Source organism: Piliocolobus tephrosceles, chromosome 4 (assembly GCF_002776525.5).
Source record: "Piliocolobus tephrosceles isolate RC106 chromosome 4, ASM277652v3, whole genome shotgun sequence".
NCBI lineage: Eukaryota > Metazoa > Chordata > Mammalia > Primates > Cercopithecidae > Piliocolobus > Piliocolobus tephrosceles.
The window spans coordinates 117,481,101-117,508,222 of NC_045437.1; the positions used below are offsets into that span (position 1 = coordinate 117,481,101).

The 27,122-nt window shown below is 44.0% G+C and overlaps 1 protein-coding gene and 1 non-coding gene across 3 annotated transcripts in view; both read right to left on the minus strand.

Annotated features, from left to right (window-relative positions):
• Positions 1-27,122, minus strand: part of ATP6V0E1 (ATPase H+ transporting V0 subunit e1) — a 46,583-nt gene that overhangs the window by 7,933 nt on the left and 11,528 nt on the right. For both annotated transcript variants that reach the window (XM_023218951.1, XM_023218950.1), the window contains exon 3: positions 4,287-4,416. In XM_023218951.1, coding sequence (XP_023074719.1) covers positions 4,323-4,416 — 94 coding nt within the window. In that variant the 3' untranslated portion in view covers positions 4,287-4,322. The remainder of the gene's footprint in view (positions 1-4,286; positions 4,417-27,122) is intronic.
• On the minus strand, positions 3,727-3,926 carry LOC111547239. The gene has a single exon (XR_002733061.1). It is a non-coding gene; the product is annotated as a small nucleolar RNA SNORA74 (small nucleolar RNA).

The window sequence follows — 27,122 nt, forward strand, 5'->3', positions numbered from 1 at the left end:
CACCAGCTACTCGGGAGGCTGCAGCAGAAGAATTGCTTGAACCTGGGAGGCAGAGGTTGCAGTGGGCCGAGATCACGCCACTGCACTCCAGCCTGGCGTCAGAGCGAGACTCTGTCTCAAAAAAAAGAAAAGAAAAAAAATGACCAAAGAAATAAAAACTCTGTAATGTTACATCTGAAGATAAAATACTAATGCAAACTTACGATTATTTTTCTTCTGAAAAATACATACTTCCTGCTTCTTCCCACTGAAAAGGCTTAGAAGCAATTATACCCCAGCAGCAATGAACACACATAGCACTCAGATCGTGATTTTTAAATGCCATTTCCACTGAACAGAACCAGGGTCAAATGGGCCTGAGAACTGACTAGTAAATCAGACATCCTTTTAGTGGGGAATTCAGAAAGCAATTCAAGGAACAGCTAAATCTAAGTCTAGGACAGAAAATACACAAGAGCTGCCTGGATACGGCCAGAAAGTAAGGAAACTACCGAAAACTAACATCAAAAGTACATAGAAGCCATCCTAAACAGGCTCTCACAGACAAAAAACAAAACAAAACAAAAATAAACCAACAAAAAACAAAAACAAAAAAACACAACCATATAAAGGGTAAAAAATATAAAAAATGTAATTATTTAAAATTTAAAAAAAAATCTCACTGAATACCCTAGAACTTGGCCACCAACATCTTACTATGAAAATTAAAAGAATTAAACCTATATTCTGCTTTTCCCGTATTTTTGTATGATCCGTATTTCTTTCTTTTTTTTTTTTTGAGTCAGAGTCTTGCTCTGTCGCCCAGGCTGGAGTGCAGTGGCGCAATCTCGGCTCACTGCAAGCTCCATCTCCTGGATTCATGCCATTCTCCTACCTCAGTCTCCTGAGTAGCTGGGACTACAGGCGCCTGCCACCACGCCTGGCTAATTTTTTTTGTATTGTTAGTAGAGACGGGTTTCACCGTGTTAGCCAGGATGGCCTTGATCTCCTGACCTCGTGATCCGCCTGCCTTGGCCTCCCAAAGTGCTGGGATTAGAGGCGTGAGCCACCGCACCCAGTCCCATGATCTGTATTTCAAGTCTACTAAATCATCCTGTTGATGAGGAAAAGGTTTTTTTTGTTTGTTTTTGAGACAGAGTCTTGATCTGTCACCCAGGCTGGAGTGCAGTGGTGTGATCTTGGCTGGCTACAACCTCCACCTCCCAGGCTCCTACCTCAATCTCCCGAATAGCTGTAACTACAGGTGTGCGCCACCTTGCCTGGCTAATTTTTGTATTTTTTGTAGAGACAAGGTTCACAATATTGCCCAGGCTGGTCTTGAACTCCTGGGCTCAAGTGATCTGCCTGCCTCAGCATCCCAAAGTACTGGGATTACAGGCTTGAGCCACTGTGCCCGGCAGGAAAGTTATTTTTATTGAAGCATTTCAGCTCATCAAATGCGGAGGTAGTAAGACAATTGAAAAATCGGACGAGCATGGTGGCTCACACCTGTAATCCCAGCATTTTGGGAGGCCTAGGCAGGTGGATCACCCTAAAGTCAGGAGTTTGAGACCAGCCTGGCCAACATGGTGAAAATCCATCTCTACTGAAAGTAACCAAAAATTGGCCAGGTGTGGTAGCACACACCTGTAGTCCCAGCTACTTGGGAGGCTGAGGCGGGAGAATCACTTGAATTCAGGAGGCAGGGGGTGCAGTGAGTTGAGATCGTGCCACTGCACTCTAGACTGGGTGATAGAGCGAGACTCTGTCTCAAAATAAATAAATAAATAAAAATAGAACGGGAAAAATCATCATTTGTGGCTGGGCATGGTGGCTGATGGCCATAAACCCAACACTCTGGAAGGCCAAAGTGGGAGGATCACTTGAGCCTAGGAGTTTGAGGCCAACTTAGGCAAGATGGTGAGACCTCGTTTCTACAAAAATTAAAAGTCACAGGTGCTGCGTGCCTGCAGCTGTTAGCGAGGCTGAGGCAGGTCGATCTCTGGAATCCAGGAATTCAAGGCAGCAGTGAACTATGATCACACCACTACTTTCCAGCCTGGGCCACAGAAAGAGACCCTCTCTATAAAAAATAAATAACATTTTAAAAATCAGCCAAAACATGCACCACACAGTGAGGCCTTGTCTCTCTTAAAAATTAAAAAATTAGCCAGGCATGGCGGTGTGTGCCTATAGTCCAGCTACTCAGGAGGTTGAGGCAGGAGGATCACTTGAGCCAGGAGTGCAAGGCTGCAGTAAGCCATAATGGTGCCACTGCACTCCAGCTGGGTGACAGAGACTCTCTGTTTCAAAAACAAAAATGTTAGGGTATGGTGGCTCAAGACTGTAATTCCAGTTACTCGGGAGGCTGAGGCAGGAGGATCGCTTAATCCTGGGAGGTCAATGCTGCAGTTAGCCGTGATTGTGCAACTGTACTCCAGCCTAGGTGACAAGAGTGAGATTCTGTCTCAATGAAAAGAAAAACAAAAACAAAAACAAAAAAAACAGCAGCAGCAGCAAATCACCATTTGCCATTTCAACTAAAATGATTAATTCAGGCTATGATCATCAATAGATACAATCACTTGATAAGAACTTTACAAATGAAGGAACCAGGCTGTCATTACCTGAACTCAGCGATCACATCAGCACTACTAAAAATAGGAGAGTCAGACATCCTGTTTCTCCAGATGGGAAGCAATACACAGTTTACAGTAACACCTAAAGAGCCAAAAGCGTTGAACCTAAATCTAGTCAAGGCATTTAAAGCTAACTTCCATTTAACAAAATAATAAAAACAAAGAACAGATTAAATAAGAGGTTTCCTGACTCTCAGCCAGTGAATAAATCTTTCCACTATACTACTACTAACCTCTCTGATCCTCAGGACGAATAGAAGCTGCAACCTTAAGACCGATTTTCAGAAGGTACTGATATGGTTTGGATTGCTTGTCCCCTCCAAATCTTATGTTGAAATGTGATCCCCAATGATGGAGGTGGGGCCTGGTGGGAGGTGTTTGGGTCATGGGAGTGGATTCCTCATGGATGGCTTGGTACCCTCCTGATACGGTTTGGCTGTGTCCTCACCCAAATTTCATCTTGAACTGTAGCTCCCATAATTCCCATGTATTGTGGGAGGGACCTGGTGGGAGATAACTGAATCATGGGGGCGGTTCTCCCATACTGTTCTCGTGGTAGTGAATAAGTCTCAAGAGATCTGATGGTTTTATAAGGGGAGACCCCTTTTGCTTGGTTCTGATTCTCTCTTGCTGCCACCATGTAAGAACTGCCTTTCGTCCTCCGCCATTATGGTGAGGTCTCCCCAGCCACGAGGAACTGGGAGTCATTAAACCTCTCTCTTTATAAATTACCCAGTCTCAGGTATGTCTTTATCAGCAGCATGGAAATGGACTAATACACCTCCCCACAGTAATGAGTGAAGTAGTTGTTAGTGCACACAAGAGCTGCTTGTTTAAAAGGAGCCTGGCACCTCCTTCTCTCTCTCTTGCTCCCTCTCTCGCCATATGACACGCCTGCTCCCCTTTTGCTTTCTGCCATGAGTAAAAACCTCCTGAGGCCTCACCAGAAGCCAAACAGATGCGGGTGTCATGTTTATACAGCCTGCAGAAATGTGAGCCAAATATAAATTACCCAGTCTCATGTATTCCTTTATAGGAACACAAAACAAACGTACGCAGGCACATTTCTCCATCCAAAACATTCAAAAACCTTCTTAATTTTGTTTTCTCTGTCTGCTCCCAGACTAGAACTAAGCAGCCAAAGTGAATGCTTAGCACACTCTCAGGGAAGCACAGTCTGTCTTGTACCAGTGCCAGACACCACCAGAACGGTGGCACAGGCAGCCGGATGAAGACAAGACATTCCTCTCCCAGCACTGTAACACCATCACAGGAACGGTTCTGTCCGGACGGCTGACTACTGCTGGAAAGAAATCTGCTCAATTTTAAATCTGCCAGCCACTTTTTAAAGTTGCTGGATCTCACAATGCCAAGTATAAACAGTTACTTTTTTGATCTGTGTCTGAAAGAGTGCATGCAAGCTTAATTTTGTAAATCAAACTGTATTTACTTAAAAAGGCAGGGTAATAGCAGAATCTAAAAAGAATCTTATTGAGACTTAGGTAAGGAAGGCTTAAGTTCCAAGTTTATTTCTGCTCTTCAGATTGTGTTTGCATTTAGCAGCTTGCCCTTGCCATGTGCTAAAATGGCCATAAAATGGTGAGAAAAAGTCAAGGCAAACTCTGACTGCCTGAACATACTGATAAGAAAGGTCACGAGCATAGTCACCTCAAAGACTGAGCACTGTAGAGTATGTCTTCTTCCTCAAGGCCAATGATACTTCAGATACCAGATGGTTTCATTTTTCAATTGTGGTCCAAAGAGAGGGTTGAGTTGGGCCAGAATTGCAATCAGCCAACTAAAAGAAGGATGGGAGAGAAACAACAACAAAGTGGTGAAATCATGTTGGAACATGACCAGTTTCAATTAGCATGAAAAATGTACACTAGCAAAACTTAAATCTACTGCATTCACACCAAACCTTCTATATACACTGTGCTAACTAACAGCAGCTTGTCTGATAACAAAACGTTTCCCAGGACGTAGCCTGCCTTCATCTTGAGACATATCACAAAGCAGTGAGGCTTCATCACAGTAAGTCTCACTTTTCTCTTATTATCCAATTACCTTTCTTTTTTTTTTGAGACGGAGTCTCGCTCTGTCGCCCAGGCTGGAGTGCAGTGGCTGGATCTCAGCTCACTGCAAGCTCTGCCTCCCGGGTTCACGCCATTCTCCTGCCTCAGCCTCCCGAGTAGCTGGGACTACAGGCGCCTGCCACCTCGCCCGGCTAGTTTTTTGTATTTTTTAGTAGAGACGGGGTTTCACCATGTTAGCCAGGATGGTCTTGATCTCCTGACCTCGTGATCCGCCCGTCTCAGCCTACCTAATTACCTTTCTAAGTATCCAAGATTTCCTGAATTCATGATATCTTCGCTTCAAAGTGTTTTCACCTAATCTCAATTTATCATCATCACAGCTTCCAACCTCAGGGAAAATATGTCTTATTTTATCCATTCTCCAAATGTTAAGACCCGTAACCTATATGACACACCCATTTTTACTGGTACAGGCAAGGTTTGACTGCAGCTTATCATCTTCCAATTAGACTATAACACGTAAGGTCCCTTTCTCTAATCCCCACCACCACAAAAATATGTAACACATCCTACTGTGGAACTCAACAGAATGGGCATTTACCTTCTCCCCAGTTTACTTCAGAATCTAAATAAAGAGGCATTCCTCTGTATTACAGACTAACTATAAAGGAAGTACAATGGTGCCACATCTTATTTCAGGGTGAAAAGTGAAAAACAGGTTGGGTGCGGTGGCTCATGCCTATAATCCCCGCACTTTGGGAGGATAAGGATCACTCGAAGCCAGGAGTTGATGACCAGTCTGGGCAACACAGTGAGAACCCATCTCTACAAAAAAATTTTAAAAATTCACCAGGTTTGCTGACTCGCACCTGTAGTCACAGTTACCTGGGAGGCTAAGGTGGGAGGATCCCTTGAGTCTGGGAGTTCAAGGCTACAGTGCTATAGTTACATCACTGCACTCCAGCCTGGGCAACGAAGAGAGACCCTATCTCTAAAAAAAGAAAAGAAAAATAGCACAGATTTATCTGTAAAATGTTCTTATATTGCTCACAAAGTTCTGTATAAAGGGTCTTATATATGATATGGTAATTCATATGCCAAATAAAGTTTAAGAATCACTTAGTGGCCGGGAACGGTGGCTCAAGCCTGTAATCTCAGCACTTTGGGAGGCCGAGACGGGCGGATCACAAGGTCAGGAGATCGAGACCATCCTGGCTAACACAGTGAAACCCCGTCTCTACTAAAAAATGCAAAAAAACTAGCTGGGCGAGGTGGCAGGCGCCTGTAGTCCCAGCTACTCGGGAGGCTGAGGCAGGAGAATGGCGTAAACCCGGGAGGTGGAGCTCGCAGTGAGTCGAGATCCGGCCACTGCACTCCAGCCTGGGCGACACAGCGAGACTCCGTCTCAAAAAAAAAAAAAAAAAAAAAAAAAGAGAATCACTTAGCTCAGACAAAAGCAAAGAACAAAAAAAAATATGCAAATGTCTGGGTATTCAAACCATTTTTCACTTACTAAAGAAATATTTAATGAGTACCTACTAGGTTCTAGGCCTCAGAAATACAATGGAGAAAAACGAAATGTTACTGTCCTACTGTCCTCATAGAGCTTACATAATAGAATGTCAGGTGATAACTGTTATGAAGGAACTCAAGCAGGGAGAAGGAATAGAGAATGGCTTCTGGGGGCATTACTTCGACAAGGTGGTCAGGGAAGGAGTAAGACAGGCAGGGGAATGAAGCAGAATACACACTGCCTTTAGTTCTTACTCAAAATCCAATTGACCATTGAACAACATGGATTTGAACCATGCAGGTCAACTTGGATGCCTGGGTCTGATCATATGCCTGCCTCTCCTGCCTCCACCTCCCTTTTCACCTCCTTCACCTCTTCTTCTGCCTCTACCACACCTGAGACAGCAGGACCAACCCCTCTTCTTCCTCCTCCTCAGCCTACTCAGTGTGAAGACAACAAGGATGAAGACCTTTATGCAGATCCGCTTCCACTTAATAAATAGTAAACATATTTTCTCTTCCTTATGCTTTTCTCAACATTTTCTTTTCTCTACCTTCCTTTATTATAGGAACACAGGATATAAAACATATACAAACTATGTGTTAATTGACTGTTTATGTTATTGGTAAAGCTTCTGATCAACAGTAAGCTATTAGTAGTGAAATTTGGGGGGATTCAAAAGTTATAAATGGATTTTCAACTGTGCAGGGGACTGGAACCTCTAACTTCCACATTACTCAAAGGTCAACTGTGCATGAATTTGAACTTCTTTTGTTGGTGGACAATGGTGTGGGGGGGAGGGCAGGGTTAAGGTAAACAAGCCCAACCAACCTCCAGCTACCGATCTGGGAGAGTGAAATTTGGTAACATACTGCTATCCTGTCTGCATGGTGCACTGGGATCGACGGAATCACTTTCTTTTCTTTTTTGTTTTGTTTTTTTTTTTTTGAGATGGAGTCTTGCTGTTGTCCTGGCTGCAGTGCAGTGGCACGATCTCAGCTCACCACAACCTCCGCTTCCTGGGTTCAAGCAATTCTCCGGCTTCAGCCTCCCGAGTAGCTGGGATTACAGGCGTGTGCCACCATGCCCTGCTAATTTTTGTATTTTTAGTAGAGACGAGGTTTCACTATGTTGGCCAGGCTGGTCTCAAACTCCTGACCTCGTGATCCGCCCGCCTCAGCCTCCCAAAGTGATGGGATTACAGGCGTGAACCACTGCACTGGGCCGGGAATTACTTTTTTTTTTTTTTTTCAGACAAAGTCTTGCTCTCATCACCCAGGCTGGAGTGCGATGGCACCATCTCGCCTCACTGCAACCTTCACTTATCAGGTTCAAGCGATTCTCCTGCCTCAGCCTCCCGAGTAGCTGGGATTACAGGCGTGTGCCACCATGCCCTGCTAATTTTTGTATCTTTAGTAGAGACGGGGTTTCACCATGTTGGCAAGGCTGGTCCTGATCTCCGGTGATCCGCCTGCCTCAGCCTCCCAAAGTATTGGGATTACAGGCGTGAGCCACCATGCCCGGCCGGGAATCGCTTTCTAAGGATAAGTAGATATATCACTATAGCAGTCTCCTTTTAAACTTTCAGGACTTTCAATTTCCCTATAAGCGGGGAACTAGCCAAGCCCCAACTAGGCCATTATCTGGGTGGATATCTTTTCTTCCATTTACTGTCATTTTTAGAGCTTTTTTAGAGCTGATTCTGATCACCAATGGAGAGACTGCTGGAGATTTAGCCAGCACCACATCAGAAGCTTGTGCCCACAGAAACAAAAGGTGATTTTGTGACAGGAAACATGACACCTGAGGAAACCAGGCCAAAACAGATAGTTCAAGCTGACTCATTTAATAAACAAAAAGTTCATTCAGATGATATTTTCTGATCCATCCTTAGAACAAGGGTATTAAACACAAACACGATACTAAGACTTGTAGTTGAGGTTCAACATCCATCTGACATTATAAAAAAAGGAGGAGAACAGCACAGGCAGACACACTGAAGAGCTCTGTGACTCCAGTCGACACTAATGGTGCAGAGCTAAGAGTCATGGAAAATTCCAAACTAACCGAGGACTTCCCCAATCCCTGCAGGCAATACCAGCTGCCTGAAAAAAACACTTTCGTAAGAGACTGAGACAACTGGCCAATGCCTAGAAATAATAAAGAAAAAATCCATTAGAATTTAAACTAGCCCCTATCTCCTTTTGTAACCAAGAATATATAGCACAGAATGAAAACACCACTTCCTAGCACTTTGTAGAATGTTGTAGCGGAGTGGTTCTCTTCCCCAGCTGCAAATTATAATCACTCAGGGAACTTTTAAAATATACTGATGTTATTTCTGAGAGTGGAAAAAACATTGACTCCTTTTCCTCTGCTTTCACACCGCAATAATCAACACAGAAGACTTCTATAGCCAAACGTGTGGGGACTTCTCCCCACCACCAAGCACACAATCAATTCCGCAGCAGACACCAGCTGGGTGTCCTCCAATTCAATCCTGACACTATCTGCCTGGAGGTAGCATCAAATCTCATAGGGTGAGGGCTTGGTTCCACAAGACTGCCCCTCACTTCTGATTCCAATCGCAAGTCTACCTGTGCTTCTGACCAACTGGCTATAAATCAGGGAGGCCCCAACCCTTCTTAGGTTCAGTTAATCTGCTAGAGCAGCTCACGGAGCTCAGGGAAACACGTTTTTCTGGTTTACTATAAAAGATATTACAATGTGGGCACAGTGGCTCACATCTGTAATCTCAACACTTGGGAGGCCAAGGCAGGTGGATCACTTGAGCCCAGGAGTTCGAGACCAGCCTGGCCAAGATGGTGAAACCCGTCTCTACTAAAAATACGAAAGTCAGCTGGGCATGGTGGCACACATCTGTAGTCCCAGCTACTTGGGAGGGTGAGGCAGGAGAACCGCTTGAACCTGAGAGGTAGAGGCTACAGTGGAGATCGCACCACTGCACTTTAGCCTGGGTGACAGAGTGAGACTGTCTCAAACAAACAAACAAAAGATATTACACAAGATACAGACGAAGCGATGTACAGGGTGAGCTATGGAAAGGGGCACAAAGTTCCCACGCTCTTCCTGGGAACACCACCCTCCAGGAATAGCTTCCAGATTTCCCAAACCTCTCAGAACCCAATCCTTTTGGATTTTTATGGAAGCTTCATTGTGTAGGCATGATTGATTACATCATTGGCCATTGGTGATCAATTTAAGGTTCAGCCCCTCCCCTTTCCCCTGAGGTTTGGCTGTGGGGCTGAAAGTCCCAACTCTCTAATCCTTCCTTGGTTGTCTGGTAATTAGATCCCATCCTGGAGCTACCAAGGGTTGTCAATCATCAGTCAACTCATTAGCATACAAAGAAACAAGTCACTTTAGAGATGCTAAGGATTTTAGGAGTTGTATACCAGGAAATGGAGACAAAGACTAAATTTATATTTCACAATATCACAACTTCACATGTAACCTTTCATTTCATTCTTGTACTAGGAAACAGGCAGAAAGTCTAAGTGATTGGCTTACGGTCACAATGCTAATTTAGGTAGTAGTAGATCCTAGACCAGGAATCAAATCAGATTAATGTTTCCACTTCAAAAAGTGGAAATATTCCATTCTGGAATACGTTAACTGAGAACATTTCAGAAGGCATTAATTTAGCTAAATCTAAATAGAGAATTCAGAAAATGAGAATCCATCCACTGAGCACTGATTAAGTGCAACACAAGCCTTCGGTACCTTCGCTAAAGAATATCCAGAAGCAAGAATGAAGACCACTTTCTTGGTCAGGTCAGTATTTAGAAACTTTTTCTTCTCATTTACCATTTCTCTGTGTTGGTATCATTTCAAGTCCTCTCTTCCAGTTGGTATGAAATACACAAAGTACTGTTGCTGAGTATAGTCACCCTATTTTGCAATCAAACACAGAAGGAACTTATTTCCGTTTAGTGTTTGTACCCATTGTACTACTCTTTATCCCTACAACTTTCCTTCCTTCCCAGTCTCTCATATCTATCATTCTATTCTCCATGTCTACGACATCAAATTTTTTAGCTCCCACATATAAGTGAGAACATGCGATATTTGTCTTTCCACACTTGGCTTATTTCACTTAAGATAATGGCCTCTAGTTCCTCCCATGATACTGCAAATGACATGATTTCATTCTTTTTTATGGCTGAATACTATTCCATAGTGTACATATAACACATGTTCTGCATCCATTCATGTGTTGATGGACAATTAGATTGATTCTCTATCTTTGCTACTGTGAATAGCACTGTGATCAACATGCGAGTGCAGGTATACCTGTGATATACTGATTTCTCTACCACTGGATAAATACCCAGTAGCGGGAATGCTGGATCATATAGTAGTTCTATTTCTAGTTGTTTGAAAAATCTCCATACCGTTTTCTATATTGGCTGCACTAATTTACATTCCCACCAACAGTGTATAAAAGTTCCCTTTTCTCTGCATCCTTGCTAGCATCTGTTATTTTTTTGGCTTTTTTTTTTTTTTTAAGATGGAGTCTCCCTTTACGGCCCAAGCTGGAGTGCAGTGGCACGATTCTGGCTCACTGCAACCTCCACCTCCTGGGTTCAAGTGATTCTTCTGCCTCAGCCTCAGGAGTAGCTGGGATTACAGGCACCCACCACCACACCCAGGTAATTTTTAAATTTTTAGTAGAGATGGGGTTTCACCATGTTGACCATGGTTTGGCCAGGCTGGTCTCAAACTCCTAACCTCAGATGATCCGCCTGCCCAGGCTTCCCAAAGTGCTGGGAATATAGCATGAGCCACCATGCACGGCCATATTTTGGCTTTTTAGTAATAGCCATTCTAACTGGAGTGAGATGATATCTCATTGTGGTTTTGATTTGCATTTCCCTGGTGATTAGTAATTTTTTTTTTATTTTTTTTATTTTTTTATTTTTATTATACTTTAAGTTCTAGGGTACATGTGCATAACGTGCAGGTTACATATGTATACATGTGCCATGTTGGTGTGCTGCACCCATCAACTCGTCAGCACCCATCAATTCATCATTTATATCAGGTATAACTCCCCAATGCAATCCCTCCCCCCTCCCCCCTCCCCATGATAGGCCCCAGTGTGTGATGTTCCCCTTCCCGAGTCCAAGTGAGCTCATTGTTCAGTTCCCACCTATGAGTGAGAACATGCGGTGTTTGGTCCTGGTGATTAGTAATATTGAGCACTGCTGGCCATTTGTAATGTCTTCTTTTGAGAAATATCTAGTCATGCCCATTTCTCAATGGGATTATTTGTTTTTTTACTGTTAAGTTGTTTGAGGTCCTTATATATACTGGATCTTAGTCTCCTGTCAGATGAGTAGTTTGCAAATATTTTCTCCCATTCAGTAAGTTGTCTCTTTATTCTATTGATTGTTTCTTTTGCTGTGCAGAGTCTTTTAGTTTAATATAGTCCCATTTACCTATTTTAGTTTTTGTTGCCTCTGCCTTTTTTTTTTTTTTTTTTTTGACAAGTGTCTTGCTTTGTTGCCCAGGCTGGACTGGAGTGGCACAATCACAGTTCATTGCAGCCTCGATCTCCCAGGCTCCTGGGCTTAAGCGATCCTCCTACCTCAGCCTCCTAAGTAGCTTGGACCACAGGCACGTGCCACCATCCTTGGCTAATTTTTAAAATTTTTTGTAGAGACAGGGTCTCATTATGCTGCCTAAACTGGTCTCGAATTCCTGGGCTCAACTGATCTTCCCACCTCAACCTCCCAAAGTGCTGGGATTACAGGTGTGAGCCACTGCACCCAGCCTGCTGCCCGTGCTTCTGAGGTCTTAGTCATAAAACTTTTGCCTAGACCAATGCTCTGAAGAGTTGTCCCTATGTTTGCTTCTAGTTGTTTTATAATTTCAGGTCTTATGTTTAAATCTTTTCTTTTTCTTTTCTTTTTTTTTTTTTTTTGAGATGGAGTTTCACTCTTGTTACCCAGGCTGGAGTGGAATGGCGCACGATCTCAGCTCACTGCAACCTTCATCTCCCAGGTTCAAGTGATTCTTCTGCCTTAGCCTCCCGAGTAGCTGGGATTACAGGCATGTGCCACCACGCCCAGCTAATTTTTTGTATTTTCAGTAGAGATGGGGTTTCTCCATATTGGTCAGACTGGTCTCGAACTCTCGACCTCAGGTGATCTGCCAGCCTCGGCCTCCCAAAGCGCTGGGATTAAAGGTGTGAATCACCGTGCCTGGCCTTGTTTAAATCTTTAATCCATCCTGAGTTGACTTTTGTATATGGTGACAGGAAAGGTCCAATTTCACTCTTCTGTATATGGTTATCAAAGTACACACACATACACATATGCATGTACGCACACACACGCGCGCACACACACAATCTCACTTAAGGCTGAGGCAGGAGAATCACTTGAACCTGGGAGGCAGAGATTGCAGTAAGCCAAGATCATGCCACTGCACTCCAGCCTGGGTGACAGAGCAAGATTTGGGGGGGGAGGGGGAAATTACCTGGGAAACAGTCTAGTCCGGTTCATTTGAAATTTCAGAGAGGAATTTACCCCTCTAACCCGCTGAACTTTGTGCCTGCCCCTCTGACTACCTCCTGACTTAAAATTTCCCTTTAAAGCTGATAAACATGCAGAGAACTGGAAGGGGAAAAAAATCCACTCTGAACTGATGGAAGTGGGTGGAGGAAGAGATCATATTCCAATGAATCTATTACTTCACGTGTACAAGAAAAGGAACTAAATGTACCTTTCATGTTTGCCCAAACTGTATCGCATGTCTCCATAACCTGAGGGCCAGCCTAATAACCAATTTGAGATTATTCAAACAATTGAGGCATCTAGGGTGCAATAATGTCTTCAGAGAACTGCAGAGCTGGAATGGATCTGAGATCAAGTCTAAGTTCTGCATTTTAAACACGAGGAAATGAAGTCCTAGTGAGCTTACTAATACCCCACAGCAAATTAGTGAAGGGAGAAGCTGGAAGCTGGAAGGGGGGAATCCAGGACTCCTGAGTCTCATTATACCAGGCTGTTTCTATAGGCTATTAAGGGTGAAACAGGCCAGGTGTGCTGGCTCATGTCTGTAATTCCAACACTTTGGGAGGCTGAGGCAGGTGGATTGCTTGAGCCTATGAGTTCAAGCCCAGCCTGACCAACATGGTGAGACCCCCGTCTCTACAAAAAAAAATTTTTTTTTTTCAATTAACCAGGCTTGATGGCACATGCCTATAGTCCCAGCTACGCAGGAAGCTGAGGTGGGAGAATCACCTGAGCCCTGGAGGTCAAGGCTGTAGTGAGCTATGATCATGCCACTGCACTCTAGCCTGGGCAACAGAGCAAGACCCTGTCTTAAAAAAAAAAAAAAAAGATAGATCAGGCAGCCTAGTGATTCTTTCATTTATTCCACAATCATTTAGCAGTGCCATGTCCATGTCAGCCTCTGAGGATGCGAAAAGGAGCTGGCTGAGGGGCCAACCCAAAGGGACTCACAAGCTATGAGAAATAAACCAATGAGAGTAGTAGAGTATGTTTTCATAGAGATATGCATGGGTGCCTTCGTATTATAAACCCTCCCTGGCTACTTCTTAGGAGCTCTGCTCTTGGTTACTAGAACTCTCCCAGCATAAACCATGCCCTCGCCACTACACTCAGCTCTCTCAAGCCCTGCTTTGTTCTTCTGTTCCACATTCAGATATAAGAACAAGGAACAAAGGCACGGGTTACTTCCTGGTGACACACAGATTGAGCAGTCTCAGCTTCCCTGCTGGAATGGGGAAGCCTGGCCAGGACCTCTCTTCTGATCCACTGTCCCTCCAGCCAGGGCCATGACAGCAGTGACCTCTGTCGGTGAGCTCCTTAAGAGACAGCAGAAATGCAGGAAAGTGATTTGCCCTAGCGCCACTAAAACGACCTCTCATCCCAACTGAATGATACAAATACTTTCCAGAGGAGCAACATTATTAGATGCTCCTAGAAAACATGAGATTCAGTATTAAACAGAGTTGGATTTTAATTCCAGCAACACTAAATATTGGTGAACTGAATCCAGGCAAATGTCCTTACAACCCCAAGCCCAGTGTCTCCTGTTGTAAAATGGTGATAATAATCCTTGCCTCAAGGTATTACGATTTAAAGAGATACAATAAGTAAAGTGCCCTATGCAGTGGCTGACAAATAGATGTTCAATAAACACTGGTTATGCCTTCTCTTTCTCTGTAAGACAGCTAAAAATGTATTCAAGCTACAGAATGAACTACAACCTATTTACTTCACAAAGGAGTTTCTCTTGTAGCACTGAGTCATTCTCATCTCCACCTCCTCTCCCGCGACCACCCACTCTGTGGCAGACAGATTTCATTTCTCCCGAGGTTCCCACCCCTCAGTATACACCCTGTATAAAACTCAGAGAATCTGACAGGACAGTCACTCCATGGTTAGATTATATTATCTGATACAGCTGGCTTTAACAAAGCGGCTATCCAGGCTGGGCGCAGTGGCTCACGCCTGTAATCCCAGCATTTTGGGAGGGCAAGGTAGGTGGATCACCAGGTCAGGAGTTTGAGACCAGCCTGACAAACATGGTGAAATTCCGTCTCTACTAAAAACACAAAAATTAGCCAGGGGTAGTGGCACGTGCCTGTAATCCCAGCTACTCAAGAGGCTGAGGCAGGAGAATTGCTTGAACCCGGGAGGCGGAGGTTGCAGGGAGCCCAGTTGCGCACTGCACTCCACCCTGGGCAACAAAGCAAGACTCTTGTCTCAAAATTTAAAAAAATAAAAAAAATAAAAAAAAATAAAAAAAAAAAGGAAAGTGGCTATCCTGAGTGAATGTGACCTATTCAGATGAATTTTTGTTTTTTTCTTTGAGATGAGAATCTTGCTATGTTGCCTAGGGTAGTCTTGAACTCCTGGCCTTTAGCAATCCTCCCATCTCAGTCTTCTGAGTAGCTGAGATTGCAGGCATGAGGTGCCACCACTGGACGTGGCTTCAGACAAGTTCCTTTTTTTTTTTTTTTCTTTAATTTGTATTTTTTGAGACAGGATCGCTCTGTTGCTCAGGCTGGAGTGCAGTGGTGCGATCCTGGCTCACCATAACCTCTGCTTTCCTGGTTCAAGTGATTCTCATGCCTCAGCCTCCCCAGTAGCTGGCATTACAGGTGCACGCCACCATGCCTGGCTGATTTTTCTATTTTTATTAGAGATGGGGTTTCACCACGTTGCCCAGGCTGGCCTCGAACTTCTGGCCTCAAGTGATCTGCCTGCCTTGGCCTCCCAAAGTGGTAGGATTACAGGCATGAGCCACCCATCCAGCCCTCAGTTGAGTTCTTTTTTCTTTAGACGGAGTCTTGCTCTGTCGCCCAGGCTAGAGTGCAGTGGTGCCATCTCCGCTTACTGCTAGCTCTGCCTCCCGGGTTCACACCATTCTCCTGCCTCAGCCTCCTGAGTAGCTGGGACTACAGGCGCCCGCCACCACACCCAGCCAATTTTTTTTGTATTTTTAGTAGAGACGGGGTTTCACCATGTTAGCCAGGATGGTCTCCATCTCCTGACCTTGTGATCTGCCCACCTCTGCCTCCCAAAGTGCTGGGATCACAGGCGTGAGCCACTGCGCCCAGCCCACACCTGTAATCCCAACACTTTGGGAGGCTGAGGCGGGCAGATCATTAGGTCAAGAGATCCAAGACCATGCTGGCAAACATGGTGAAACCCCGTCTCTACTAAAACAACAAAAATTAGCTGGGCATGGTGGTGCACGCCTGTAGTCCCAGCTACTCGAGAGGCTGAGGCAGGAGACTCGCTTCAACCCGGCAGGCGGAGCGTTGCAGTGAGCCGGGATTGCGTCACTGCACTCCAGCTTGGCGACCTCAGGACTCTATCTCAAAAAAAAAAAAGAAGGAACAGGACCGTCCCTGACAAAGACATTTGGAGTGTGTGTTTCAGTCACGAATTTATTGCCTCTCAGCTCTGAACATTGGGCAAATGAAGTGCAATTCAATGTGTGCTCTGTGATAAACAAGTGACTTACTTTATTTCTCCTGTAAAGTGAGCAGCTGTTAAGCTCTCAGTAGAGGAAGCTGGAGGGACATTTCAGGCGTAGCCTGGAGGTTGTGGAGTGGGTGTGAGAACATTTGGTGAAGCCTACTAAGGCTTGAGGCCAGAACATGGTACCTCTTTGATCTTGTAGCCTTGGCCTGGCAATAACTTCAGAACCTTCTCCATATGTTAAGCAAAGCCCCTGCACGGCATACATGACTTGAAGGCCTCTTGCTCATACAGGGACAGGGACTTCCACTACATCCATGCCCACGATGACCTCTCCCCCTGCCTGTACTCCAGAAGAGGCCAACTGCTTGCCCAGAAACTCCAGGCAAACCCTGGTCTGGCCAAACCAACAAACTCCTTTGCTATCTGGTGGATTCAACCATACTTTCTCTAGTGAGGTCTGAATCCCTTCCAAGTCTGTTCTTTGGGTACTCTCCCTCAGTCCTAGGGAACCAAATATAGTTTCTTTATATCTGTTAGTAACTCTTTTGCCATAATTAATAATAATTCTGAAATCTCTCTCAACCTATTTTGGTTTGTGCGGCTACCTAATCCACTAAAGAAAAAAAATAATTCTTTATATTACTCTTCCCCTGCTTAACCGACTATGTGGTTTCTATCTCCTTATTACACTCCAGACTGCTATAGGATGAGATGATTTGACACAAAGGAGATTCTCTTTTCCTGGCTGTGAAAATGGAGGGGCCATATGGCCAGGAATGAAGGTGGCCTCTAGGAGCTGAGAGTGGTCCCAACTAACAGCCAGCAAGGAAACCTGGATCTCGGTTCTATAAGCACATAGAACTGAATTCTGACAGCCATAAGAGCTTGGAACAGAAGACCAAGCTTCAGATTAGAAGTCATAAACATGACCGGCTGCGGTGGTTCATGCCTGTAATCCTAGCACTTTGGGAGGCTGAGATAGGCAGAATGCTTGAGCTCAGGAGTTCAAGACCAGGCTGGGCAACATGGCGAGACCCCATCTCCATAAAAATAAAAAAAGTCACAAACGTGTTATCCATTAACCTAATGCCAGCCTATGGCTATTTCACTACCAAAGGAATATACCCTATTTTTGCCAATTCAAAACTTGAAATACCTTTCCTTTTTTCTCCCCATACTTATTTTCTATACCAGACCTTCCAGCTCAAAGTCTAAAAAATTCCTCTTATCTGCCAAATTATAAAGGAAAACATTATAAAGTCAGACTAAGAAAAATAAACTTTTCCATATAGCAAGTAATATGCTGGGCCAGGTGCCTAGATTTCCCTTCTCTTCCCCTACAAACATCTCAAATGTACTCATAAGAAATTCAAGCAATTCTCAGGCCCAAAAAACCCCCAAAACCCAACTGAAGGCAAGTACTCAGAGAGGAAGGTAATTACAGGTTGCTTTCTACACCTTGAGTGTATGTAACAAACAAGATGGACTTGAGCTTTCGTTTACAGATCTCACAGGGCACAGGAAACAGCAGACAAGGCCCAGGGCCCATCCAGAGAAGAGTGTTTTGTTTTGTTTCTGAGACTGAGTTTCGCTCTGTTGCCCAGGATGGAGTGCAGTGCCATGATCTCGGCTCACTGCAAACTGGAGTTTCACGCCATTCTCCTGCTTCAGCATCCCGAGTAGCTGGGACTACAGGCGCCCACCACCACACCCGGCTAATTTTGTTTTTGTGTTTTTAGTAGAGACAGGGTTTCACCGTGTTAGCCAGGATGGTCTCTATCTCCTGACCTCGTGATCCGCCCGCCCCGGCCTCCCAAAGTGCTGGGATTACAGGCGTGAGCCATCGTGCCCGGCTCAGAGTAGAGTTTACTAAAATCTTCACCCCCTCCAACAACTAGGATCCTAAAGGGTTATATCTTGAATTAAGGATAAATCAATCAGAACTCAAGAGGAAAGAAAGGGAGAAACAAGAAAATCCACAATCATAGCTGGTAATTTTTAGTATCCCTCTTTTCATAATTAAAAGTAGTAGACAAAAAAAAAGGACATAGAAAATTTGAACCACCTTGACCTGATACAGAATACTACAACCAACAACTTCAGAATATAGATTCTTTTCAACTGCACACAAATGATTGTCAAGAAAGTCCATATGCATAAAATAAGTCCCAATCTCAAAAGACTAAAATCTTAGAAAGTATGTCTTCTGACCACATGGCATTAAATGAGAAATCAATTAACAATAAGAAGACATCTGGAACAGCACCAGATATTTAGAAATTAAACACCACAATTCTGAATAACCAATTGGTCTAAGAAATTACAAGAGAAATTAGAAAATATTTCAAACGGAGTAAAATGAAAATACACCTTATCAAAATTTGTGGGATATCGCTGAGCAGTGCTTAGAGGGAATGTTGCTATATTAAATGTTTACACTAGAAAAGACAAAATTAATCCAAAGTAAGAAGGAAGGAAATAATAACGTGCAGATGTCAATGAAATAGGACAAAAAAATAGGAAAGTAACCAAGATAAAATTTTGATTATTTGAAAAGATTAATAAAATTGATACATTACTAACTACTTCATTAAAAGAGCATCAAAAATTACATTAAAATGGCCGGGCGCGGTGGCTCACACCTGTAATTCCAGCACATTGGGAGGCGGAGGAAGGTGGATCACGAGGTCAGGAGATCAAGACCATTCTGGCTAACACGGTGAAACCCTCTCTCTACTAAAAAGACAAAAAATTAGCCGGGTGTGGTGGCGGGCATCTGTAGTCCCAGCTACTTGGGATGCTGAGGCAGGAGAATGGCGAGAACCCAGGAGGCGGAGCTTGCAGTGAGCCGGGATCCAGCCGCTGCACTCCAGCCTGGGCGACAGAGCGAGACTCCGTCTCGAAAAAAAAAATAGCCAGGCGTGGTGGCGGGCGCCTGCAGTCCCAGCTACTGGGGAGGCTGAGGCAGGAGAATGGCGTGAACCCGGGAGGTAGAGCTTGCAGTGAGCCGGGATGGCGCCACCGCACTCCATCCTAGGCGACAGAGCAAGATTTGTCTCGAAGAAAAAAAAAAAAATTACATTAAAATATTTGATACATTAAAATAACAAGAGACATACTAGGTACAGTGGCTCACGCCTGTAATGCTAGGACTTTGGGAGGCCAAGGCAGGCAGATCGTTTGAGCCCAGGAGATCGAGACCATCCTGGGCGACATGGCAAAATCCTATCTCTGTTGAAAATGAAAACCCCAAAAACCCAAGAGACATGTGAGATCTCTGCACCAAAAATTACAAAACATTTTTGAGAGAAACAAAAGAAAACCTAAATAAACGGAGAGATCCCATGAGGCTGGACATGGAGATACCAGTGAGATTAGAAAACTCAACATCATTAAGATGTCAGTTCTCTTCAAATTGTTATATTCAACACAACCCCAATTAAAATCCCAACAGGTTTTTGTTTGTTTGTTTTTTGGTAGAAACTGACTAGTTGATTTTAAAATATATGTGGCTATTTTAGAATAACCAAAACAATCGTGAAGCACAAAGATGGAGGACTCACACTTTCTAATTTTAACATAAATCTGCAATACTCAAGACAGTATATTATCATAAGGCCAGACAGAGATCAATGAACAGAAGAGATAATCCAGAGCCAGACTCATGAGATACAGTCACTAATTTTGGATGAAAATGCCAAAGCAATTTCACGGAGAAAGAATTTTCAAAAGCTGGTGCAGCAACAACTGGATGTCTATACTGGAGAAAAAAAAGCAAAACAAAACAGAAAAATAAAAACAAGGCATGACCTGTACCATTTTAGTGACTACAGCCTTCAGAAGCAGTCATGCCTAACTGCCAAAATCCTCTCCCCTGCCAAGCTATTGTGGAAAGCCTTCAGGTCCCAGTTCTCGCCTAATAATGGAATATACAAACTAAGTTCAATAGGTCTCCTATCTTTCCTTACCTCAATTTTTACCAGCATTAGAAACCTCCTGACCATCTATTATGCTCCCATCCCCAGACTGCTCTGTGCTCATCTCACTATTTGATGCAACAACGGTGCATCCCTTCCTTTTCTTCCAAATCTTCCCCTTTCTTCCAAATCCTTCCACTGTGTTCTTTGTAAATCTTGCTCAATGATCTGCTACTTGTTTATGTATCTCCTTCTCTTAGAGCAGTTTCCCTCTAGCTTAACTGTGAAACCCAGCTTCCCATCCCTTCTCATCAGGCTCTCTCAAGCAGAGAAGGCTGCTTATTTTTACACACCAGATATCTCAGGCTTTGGTGACTGGGGTTAGTAACATCTTTTGCTCCCCTTGTGCTGCCTCCTAACAATTTTCACCCATCCTTGTGAAAAGCTGACTCTAAAGAAGTGCAACCACACATCCTTAGGCAAATGAAGTGCAAGCTTGCTGATTACCACCCTGATCCCTTCATGCTTTCCCAGTCACCACCCTTATTCACCAAAGGAGGCTCAAGGTTACCCTTTTCTGACTCTTCCTCATCTATACAACATCAAAATGTTGGCATTCCCCAGGTTTGGTCAGATCTTTTCTTTACTTTTCTCTTCCACCCCTTCCCTTAAGTCTGGGTTTCTCAACCTCAGCACTATTGAAATTTTGGGCTGCCCAATTCTTCACTGGGGGAAAGTGAGGCTGTCCTGTGCAGTACAGGATGTTCAGCAGCATCCCTGGCCTCTATCCCTGGATGCCAACAGCAACCCCAGCAAAGAACCACTGCCTTAGGTAATTCTGTGTGTTCCCATGGCCTCAAATATCTCTGCTTATAGCTAAGTTCCTGTTTGACAACTTTTGGGCATCTTACAGCCATCTCAGTCCAAATTAGCATGTACCAGTTGAATCTCTCTTCAAATTCATCCTGTCCCAAGTCAGGATCATCTTAGTAAATGGCCCAACCTAGAACTGGGAGCCATCTCTGATTCTTCCTATATTTAATCCATCAGTACGACCAATAAATTCTACCCCCCAAATTTGCTCTCAAATCTGTGTGCCCCCCCTCATCTCCGACCAAACCATGGCAATCTCTCACTGGCATGCATGCAGTCACTTCCTGACAGGTGTTCCTGCTTCCATTCTCCCCGCCAAAGAGTCTATTCTCCACAGAGCAGCCAGAGTGATCATCCCATTCAAATCACTCCTTCATTAAAAATCTTAAAACATCTCCTATTCACCTAACATGAAACCTAAACTCCTTATTTAGCCTCAGCAGGCACTGGATCTGGGCACTAGATGTGTAGCAATGAATTAACGACTCAGACAACCTTCCTGTCCTCTTTAATGAGGAGAGGCAGACAGTAAAAAAAATCAAGCGCCAGAGAGGCCCAATCACTCCCCTCATAACCACTTCATTCACTTCCCAAACAGTTTCCCCCACCCACTTGTTCCCACAAATACCTATTCAGTTATGACCTTGGAAGATTCCCCCTCACTCATCCTTCAGCCCCCTACTGCTGTCAAACACACAAGGACCTACACAGCCATAAAATCCCACGTGGCCTGGGTCTTACATAAACTCTGAACCTACCACTCCCCACCTCACTATTAAGCCCAACACTACCCTGCCAGAACATTCCAAGCTGCTTTAAAAAAAAGAAAAAAGGGACAGGGCCTTGCTGTGCTGCCCAGGCTGGTCTCAAACTCCTGAACCCAAGCGATCCTTCTGCTTTAGCCTCCCAAGTAGCTGGGACTACAGGTGTGATACCCCTATCCCCCAGCTATCCCAAGCTCTCTACCCCTTGGTGCCTTTGCATTTGCAGAAAGCCCTGCCTCCAATTCCCCTATGGTTGATTCCTCCTCAGACACAGGGTTTCACCATGTTGCCCAGGCTGGTCTCATACTCCTGGCCTCAAGCAATTCTCCTGCCTCAGCCTTCCAAAATGCTGAGATTACAGGCTTGAGCCACCAGACTTGGCTTCTGTTTTGGATATAGTCTAGCTAATTAGTGAACAAGAAGTTACAGAAACAGAATATCATAAATGATGGCCAATAATACAAAAAAAAAAAAAAAATCAGATGTACTCCTCTTGGAAGTACTCAATACCACTTATGAAGGAGACTGGTCAAAAAACTGAAGCTAAATCTGATTAGCCTTTAGCTATGGCTACCAATTCACAGAAAATACAGAAGCATGTGTTACCACCATGACAAGGCAATTAACAAAGACCAGACTGCAACATTAAAGGGCAAACAACCCAGTTTTTCTATTAAAACTTCCAAGAAAAAAGAGATAGATATGGAGAAGAAGCCTATAAAGAGATATTTGAGAGACATCCACCAATCACTATGTGTGGTCTTTATGTGGACCTTGATTCCAGCAAGCTATAAAATAATGAGACAATTACAGAAATTTAAATATGATAGGATATTTGATGATATAAAGAAATTAAGTTTTTTGTGCATAATGGTATTGTGGTTGTACTTTTAAAATTTAGAGACACATATTGAAATGTTTACAGATGAACTGATATGTCTGGGATTTGTTTCAGAATAATCTGGGGTGGAGAGGAAAAGTGTGGGGATAAAACAAGATTGGCCATGAGCTGATCATTTTTGAAGGTGGGTGGTAAGCAAATGAAGGTTCATTATCCTAATCTTTCCACTTTTGTAGAGAGAAAATAGTGTGTTTAAAAAGCTCAACACCTTTGGGAGGCTGAGGCAGGTGGATCACCTGAGGTCAGGAGTTCGAGACTAGTCTGACCAACATGGAGAAACCTTGTCTCTAGTAAAAACACAAAATAAGCCAGGTGTGGTGGCACATGCCTGTAATCCCAGTTACTCAGGAGGCTGAGGCAAGAGAATCGCTTGAAACCAGGAGGCGGAGGTTGCAGTAAGCCGAAATTGAGCCACTGCACTCCAGCCTGGGCAACAAGAGTGAAACTCCGTCCATCTCAAAAAAAAAAAAAAAAAAGCTCAAAACCAGAAAGTTTAAAAAGGAAATAGATGTTAAAGTAAATAGCAGCCCTGAAACCCATCAGCCAAAGTGCTGTGATTACAGGCGTGAGCCACCACGTGTGGCTACTTGGTTGGAAACCAAAGCGGTGCACCCAGGCCCCTGAGAGGTGCTTATATCCTGTGCTCAAACTCGCTCTAGAGCCAGGATCCAGAAAGGCCAGTGAGGGAGGTGAGGCTCAGCTCTGGATTTGCAAATTCCTAGACATGTGAGGTGGAGGTTCTGTGGGCTATGCAGGTCCCTGTGTGATGGACAGCAACAGGGGGCTAATGAACGGGTAAGGGGGAATCTTCTGAGGTCATAACTGAATAAGTATTTGTGGAAATGAGTGGATGGGGGAACCTGTTTGGGAAGTGAATGAAGGACAATGAGGGGAGTAACTGGGCCTCTGTGGCTCTTGATTTGTTTTATCTGTTTCTCCTCATTAAAGAGGACAGGGAGGTTGTCTGCTTTGTTTATTCACTGCTACACTGCGCCACCACACCCAGCTAATTTTGTATTTTTAGTAGTGTTCAGATCCAGTGTCTACTAATGCTAAATAAATATACGCTGACTGCATGAATTCTAATAAGGCTAAGTAAAATATTCACTATACCAGCCCTGTAAGCAAACTGTGCTTACAAATAACACAGTCCTTTGAATTAAAATAACTTATTTTAAAAATCACTGTTTGGCTGGGGTTGGTGGCTCACGCCTGTAATCCCAGCACTTTGGGAGGCCAAGGTGGGTGGATCACTTGAGGTCAGGAGTTTGAGACCAGCCTGGCCAACATGGTGAAACCCCATCTTTACTAACAATATGAAAAACAGCCAGGCATGGTGGCACACACCTGTAGTCCCACCTACTCAGGAGGCTGAAGTAGGAGAATCACTTGAACCTGGGACGTGGAGGTTGCAGAGAGCTGAGATCTCGCCACTGCACTCCAGCCTGGTCAACAGAGTGAGACTCTGTCTCAAAAAAAAAAAAAAAAGAAAAATTCACTGATAATATTACTTTAATTTTTGTTGTGCTTTACTGTAAGTTTTCACACACAGCATCTTACTTAAAACTCACAAAATCACCCTACAACATAATTGTGCCAAGTATCCTTTTGCCTAAAAGAACCTAGGTCTCCTGATTCTTAGTATTTATTTTCCTGTATCATGATGCCAGTAAGATTTACAGTTAGTCAAGTGCTAAGACATAGCATGTTTTCCAAGAAACAACTGTGTCTTCGCAATACAACATTACATTTCTAATTTCATGTGAGCTTGGTGACTCTGAGAAAACAACATAATTCAACATTAAAAATTAACCTAAGACCAGAAATATAGTATAGTAACTGAACAAGATTGTATGTTTAAGAGACAAAAGTGATCTTGTGCCCTAAAGAGGGGACCAGATATAACATTCAGATTTTCCTCTGCTGAACTATTAACAGAAACTGGGTTCTACCGGTAGAGAACCTAATTTATACAGAGCTCAAACAAGTTGAACCTCACGGAATCAAACTTTAAACTAGAACAAACTGGAAACAGAAAAAACTGCAACAAACAGAAGGCAATTTAAACTCCATGAATCCATTTCAAAACATGACTTTGTTTAGGAAAGCCGAGGTCTCTTTGGGTGTGTCTTGCTTGAAAAGGGGCATTTTCAAGAAAATGTACCAGTGCCAAACAGTGAAGTTTCCTTTGAATTTCAATTTTGTTTTTTAACAGAATCTCACTCCTTTGTGGAATAAGGTATGTAAAATATTTGGGGTTTGAATTCTGTCCACATTTTTCACTCAGATATGCTAAAAAGGATGTTTAGATTTCAAAGAAACAAAACAAAAATGATTTTCATAAAGTCAATACTATCCAGCTGATTTCCCAATAAAATGGCCTCCAGAAGCATTTACTGTTGGAACACTGTGTACGACCTTTATTAATACCCCACTAACAGTGCTGATCCACTGTCAGTAGAGGAGTCACCAGAACTTGGGAACAAAGGAAAAAATGGACTAATGTCTACACAGCAAGAGGCAAGGGCTCAAATCCAATTATTCATTTTATACTTCAAAGTGGAAATATGACTGGGCGTGGTGGCTCACGCCTGTAATCCTAGCACTTTGGAAGGCTGAGGTGAGAGGACTGCTTGAGCTCAGGAGTTCAAGACTAGCCTGGGCAATACAGCAGGACCTCGTCTCTACTAAAAATTTTAAAAAGTAGCCAGGTGTGGTGGTGTGTGCCTGTAGTTCCAGCTACTCAGGAGGCTGAGGCAGGAAGATTGCTTCAGCCCAGGAGTTTGAGGCTGCAGTGAACTATGGTAGTGCCACTGCACTCCAGCCTGGGTAACAGAGCAAGACGTTGTGTCCAGAAAGAAAAAAAAAAAAGTGGAAATACAAGACATGAGCCTGACTGGAAAGGGTTTTCTTTTGTTTTAAAGAGAATATCATGAAAATTAACCATATTTCAAAGACCATGGAGAACCAGGAAGTCACAAAATATTTTGGTCCTTTTTTGGTTTAAATCTCAAGTCATTCTGGCCGGACATGGTGGCTCACGCCTGTAATCCCAGCACTTTGGGAGGCCAAGGCAGGTGGATCACGAGGTCAGGAGATCGAGACCATCCTGGCTAACATGGTGAAACCCCGTCTCTACTGAAAAATACAAAAAGTTAGCCGGGAGTGGTGGCAGGTGCCACCTACTCGGGAGGCTGAGGCAGGAGAATGACGTGAACCGGGGAGGCAGAGCTTGAAGTGAGCCGAGATCACATCACTGCACGCCAGCCTGGGCAACAGAGCGAGATTGTGTCTCAAAAAAAAAAATCTCAAGTCATTCCTCTGTGTAATCATTCTCCCCACTACCCCCCCTTTTTTTCTCCCTAGTTGGAGACTTGTTGCCCAGGCTGAAGTGCAGTGGCACAATCTCAGCTCACTGCAACCTCTGCCTCCCAGGTTCAAGTGATACTCCTGCCTTAGCCTCCTTAGTAGCTGGGATTACAGGTGGCCATGACCACACGGGGCTAATGTTGTACCTTTCATAGAGATGGGGTTTCACCATAGTGGCCAGGAGTCTCGAACTCCTGACCTCATGATCTGCCCACCTCGGCCTCCCAAAAGGCTGGGATTACAGGAGTGAGCTATCACACCCAGTCCCCATTTTCCTTTTGATAAGGTACCACCACTGACCTTACTGCTCACATCGCAGAGATCTTCAAAGCAATGAAAACGAAGGCCTTTTCAGTGACAGACCAATCCTTGACACCTAGATTGATATGGAGCTCCCTTATTCTGATTTCCATAGGTGATTCAGTAGGATAGGCTGATGGTCAATCACCGTACTAAAATAAGTTCTTGATGATACATTTATTTGCCCTCATTTACTCTTTGTGGTTTTTTTTTTTTTTTTTTGAGACGGAGTCTCACTCTGTCACCTAGGCCGGAGTGCGAGGCGCGATCTCGGTTCACTGCAAGCTCCGCCTCCCACCATTCTCCTGCCTCGGCCTCCCCGAGTAGCTGGGACTACAGGTACCCGCTACCATGCCCGGCTAATGTTTGTATTTTTAGTAAAGATGGGGTTTCACCATGTTAGCCAGGATGGTCTCGATCTTCTGACCTCGTGATCCACCCACCTCGGCCTCCCAAAGTGCTGGGATTACAGACGTAAGCCATAGTCTCATTCTTGTCCCCCAGGCTGGAGTGCAATGGTGCGATCTCAGCTCACTGCAACCTCCACCTCCCGGGTTCAAGCGATTCTCCTGCCTCAGCCTTCCGAGTAGCTGGGATTATAGGTGCCTGCCACCACGCCTGGCTAATTTTTTCTATTTTCAGTAGAGATGGGGTTTCACCATGTTGGCCAGGCTGGTCTCGAACTCCTGATCTCAGGTGATCCGCCCACCTCAACCTCCCAAAGTGCTGGGATTACAGGCGTGAGCCACTGCACCTGGTCCCTGACCTTTAGTTTTTCACTTCCAATTTTGTGGAATTACATTTTAGGAGTAACAGATTTTTTTTTTTTTTTTTTTTTTTTT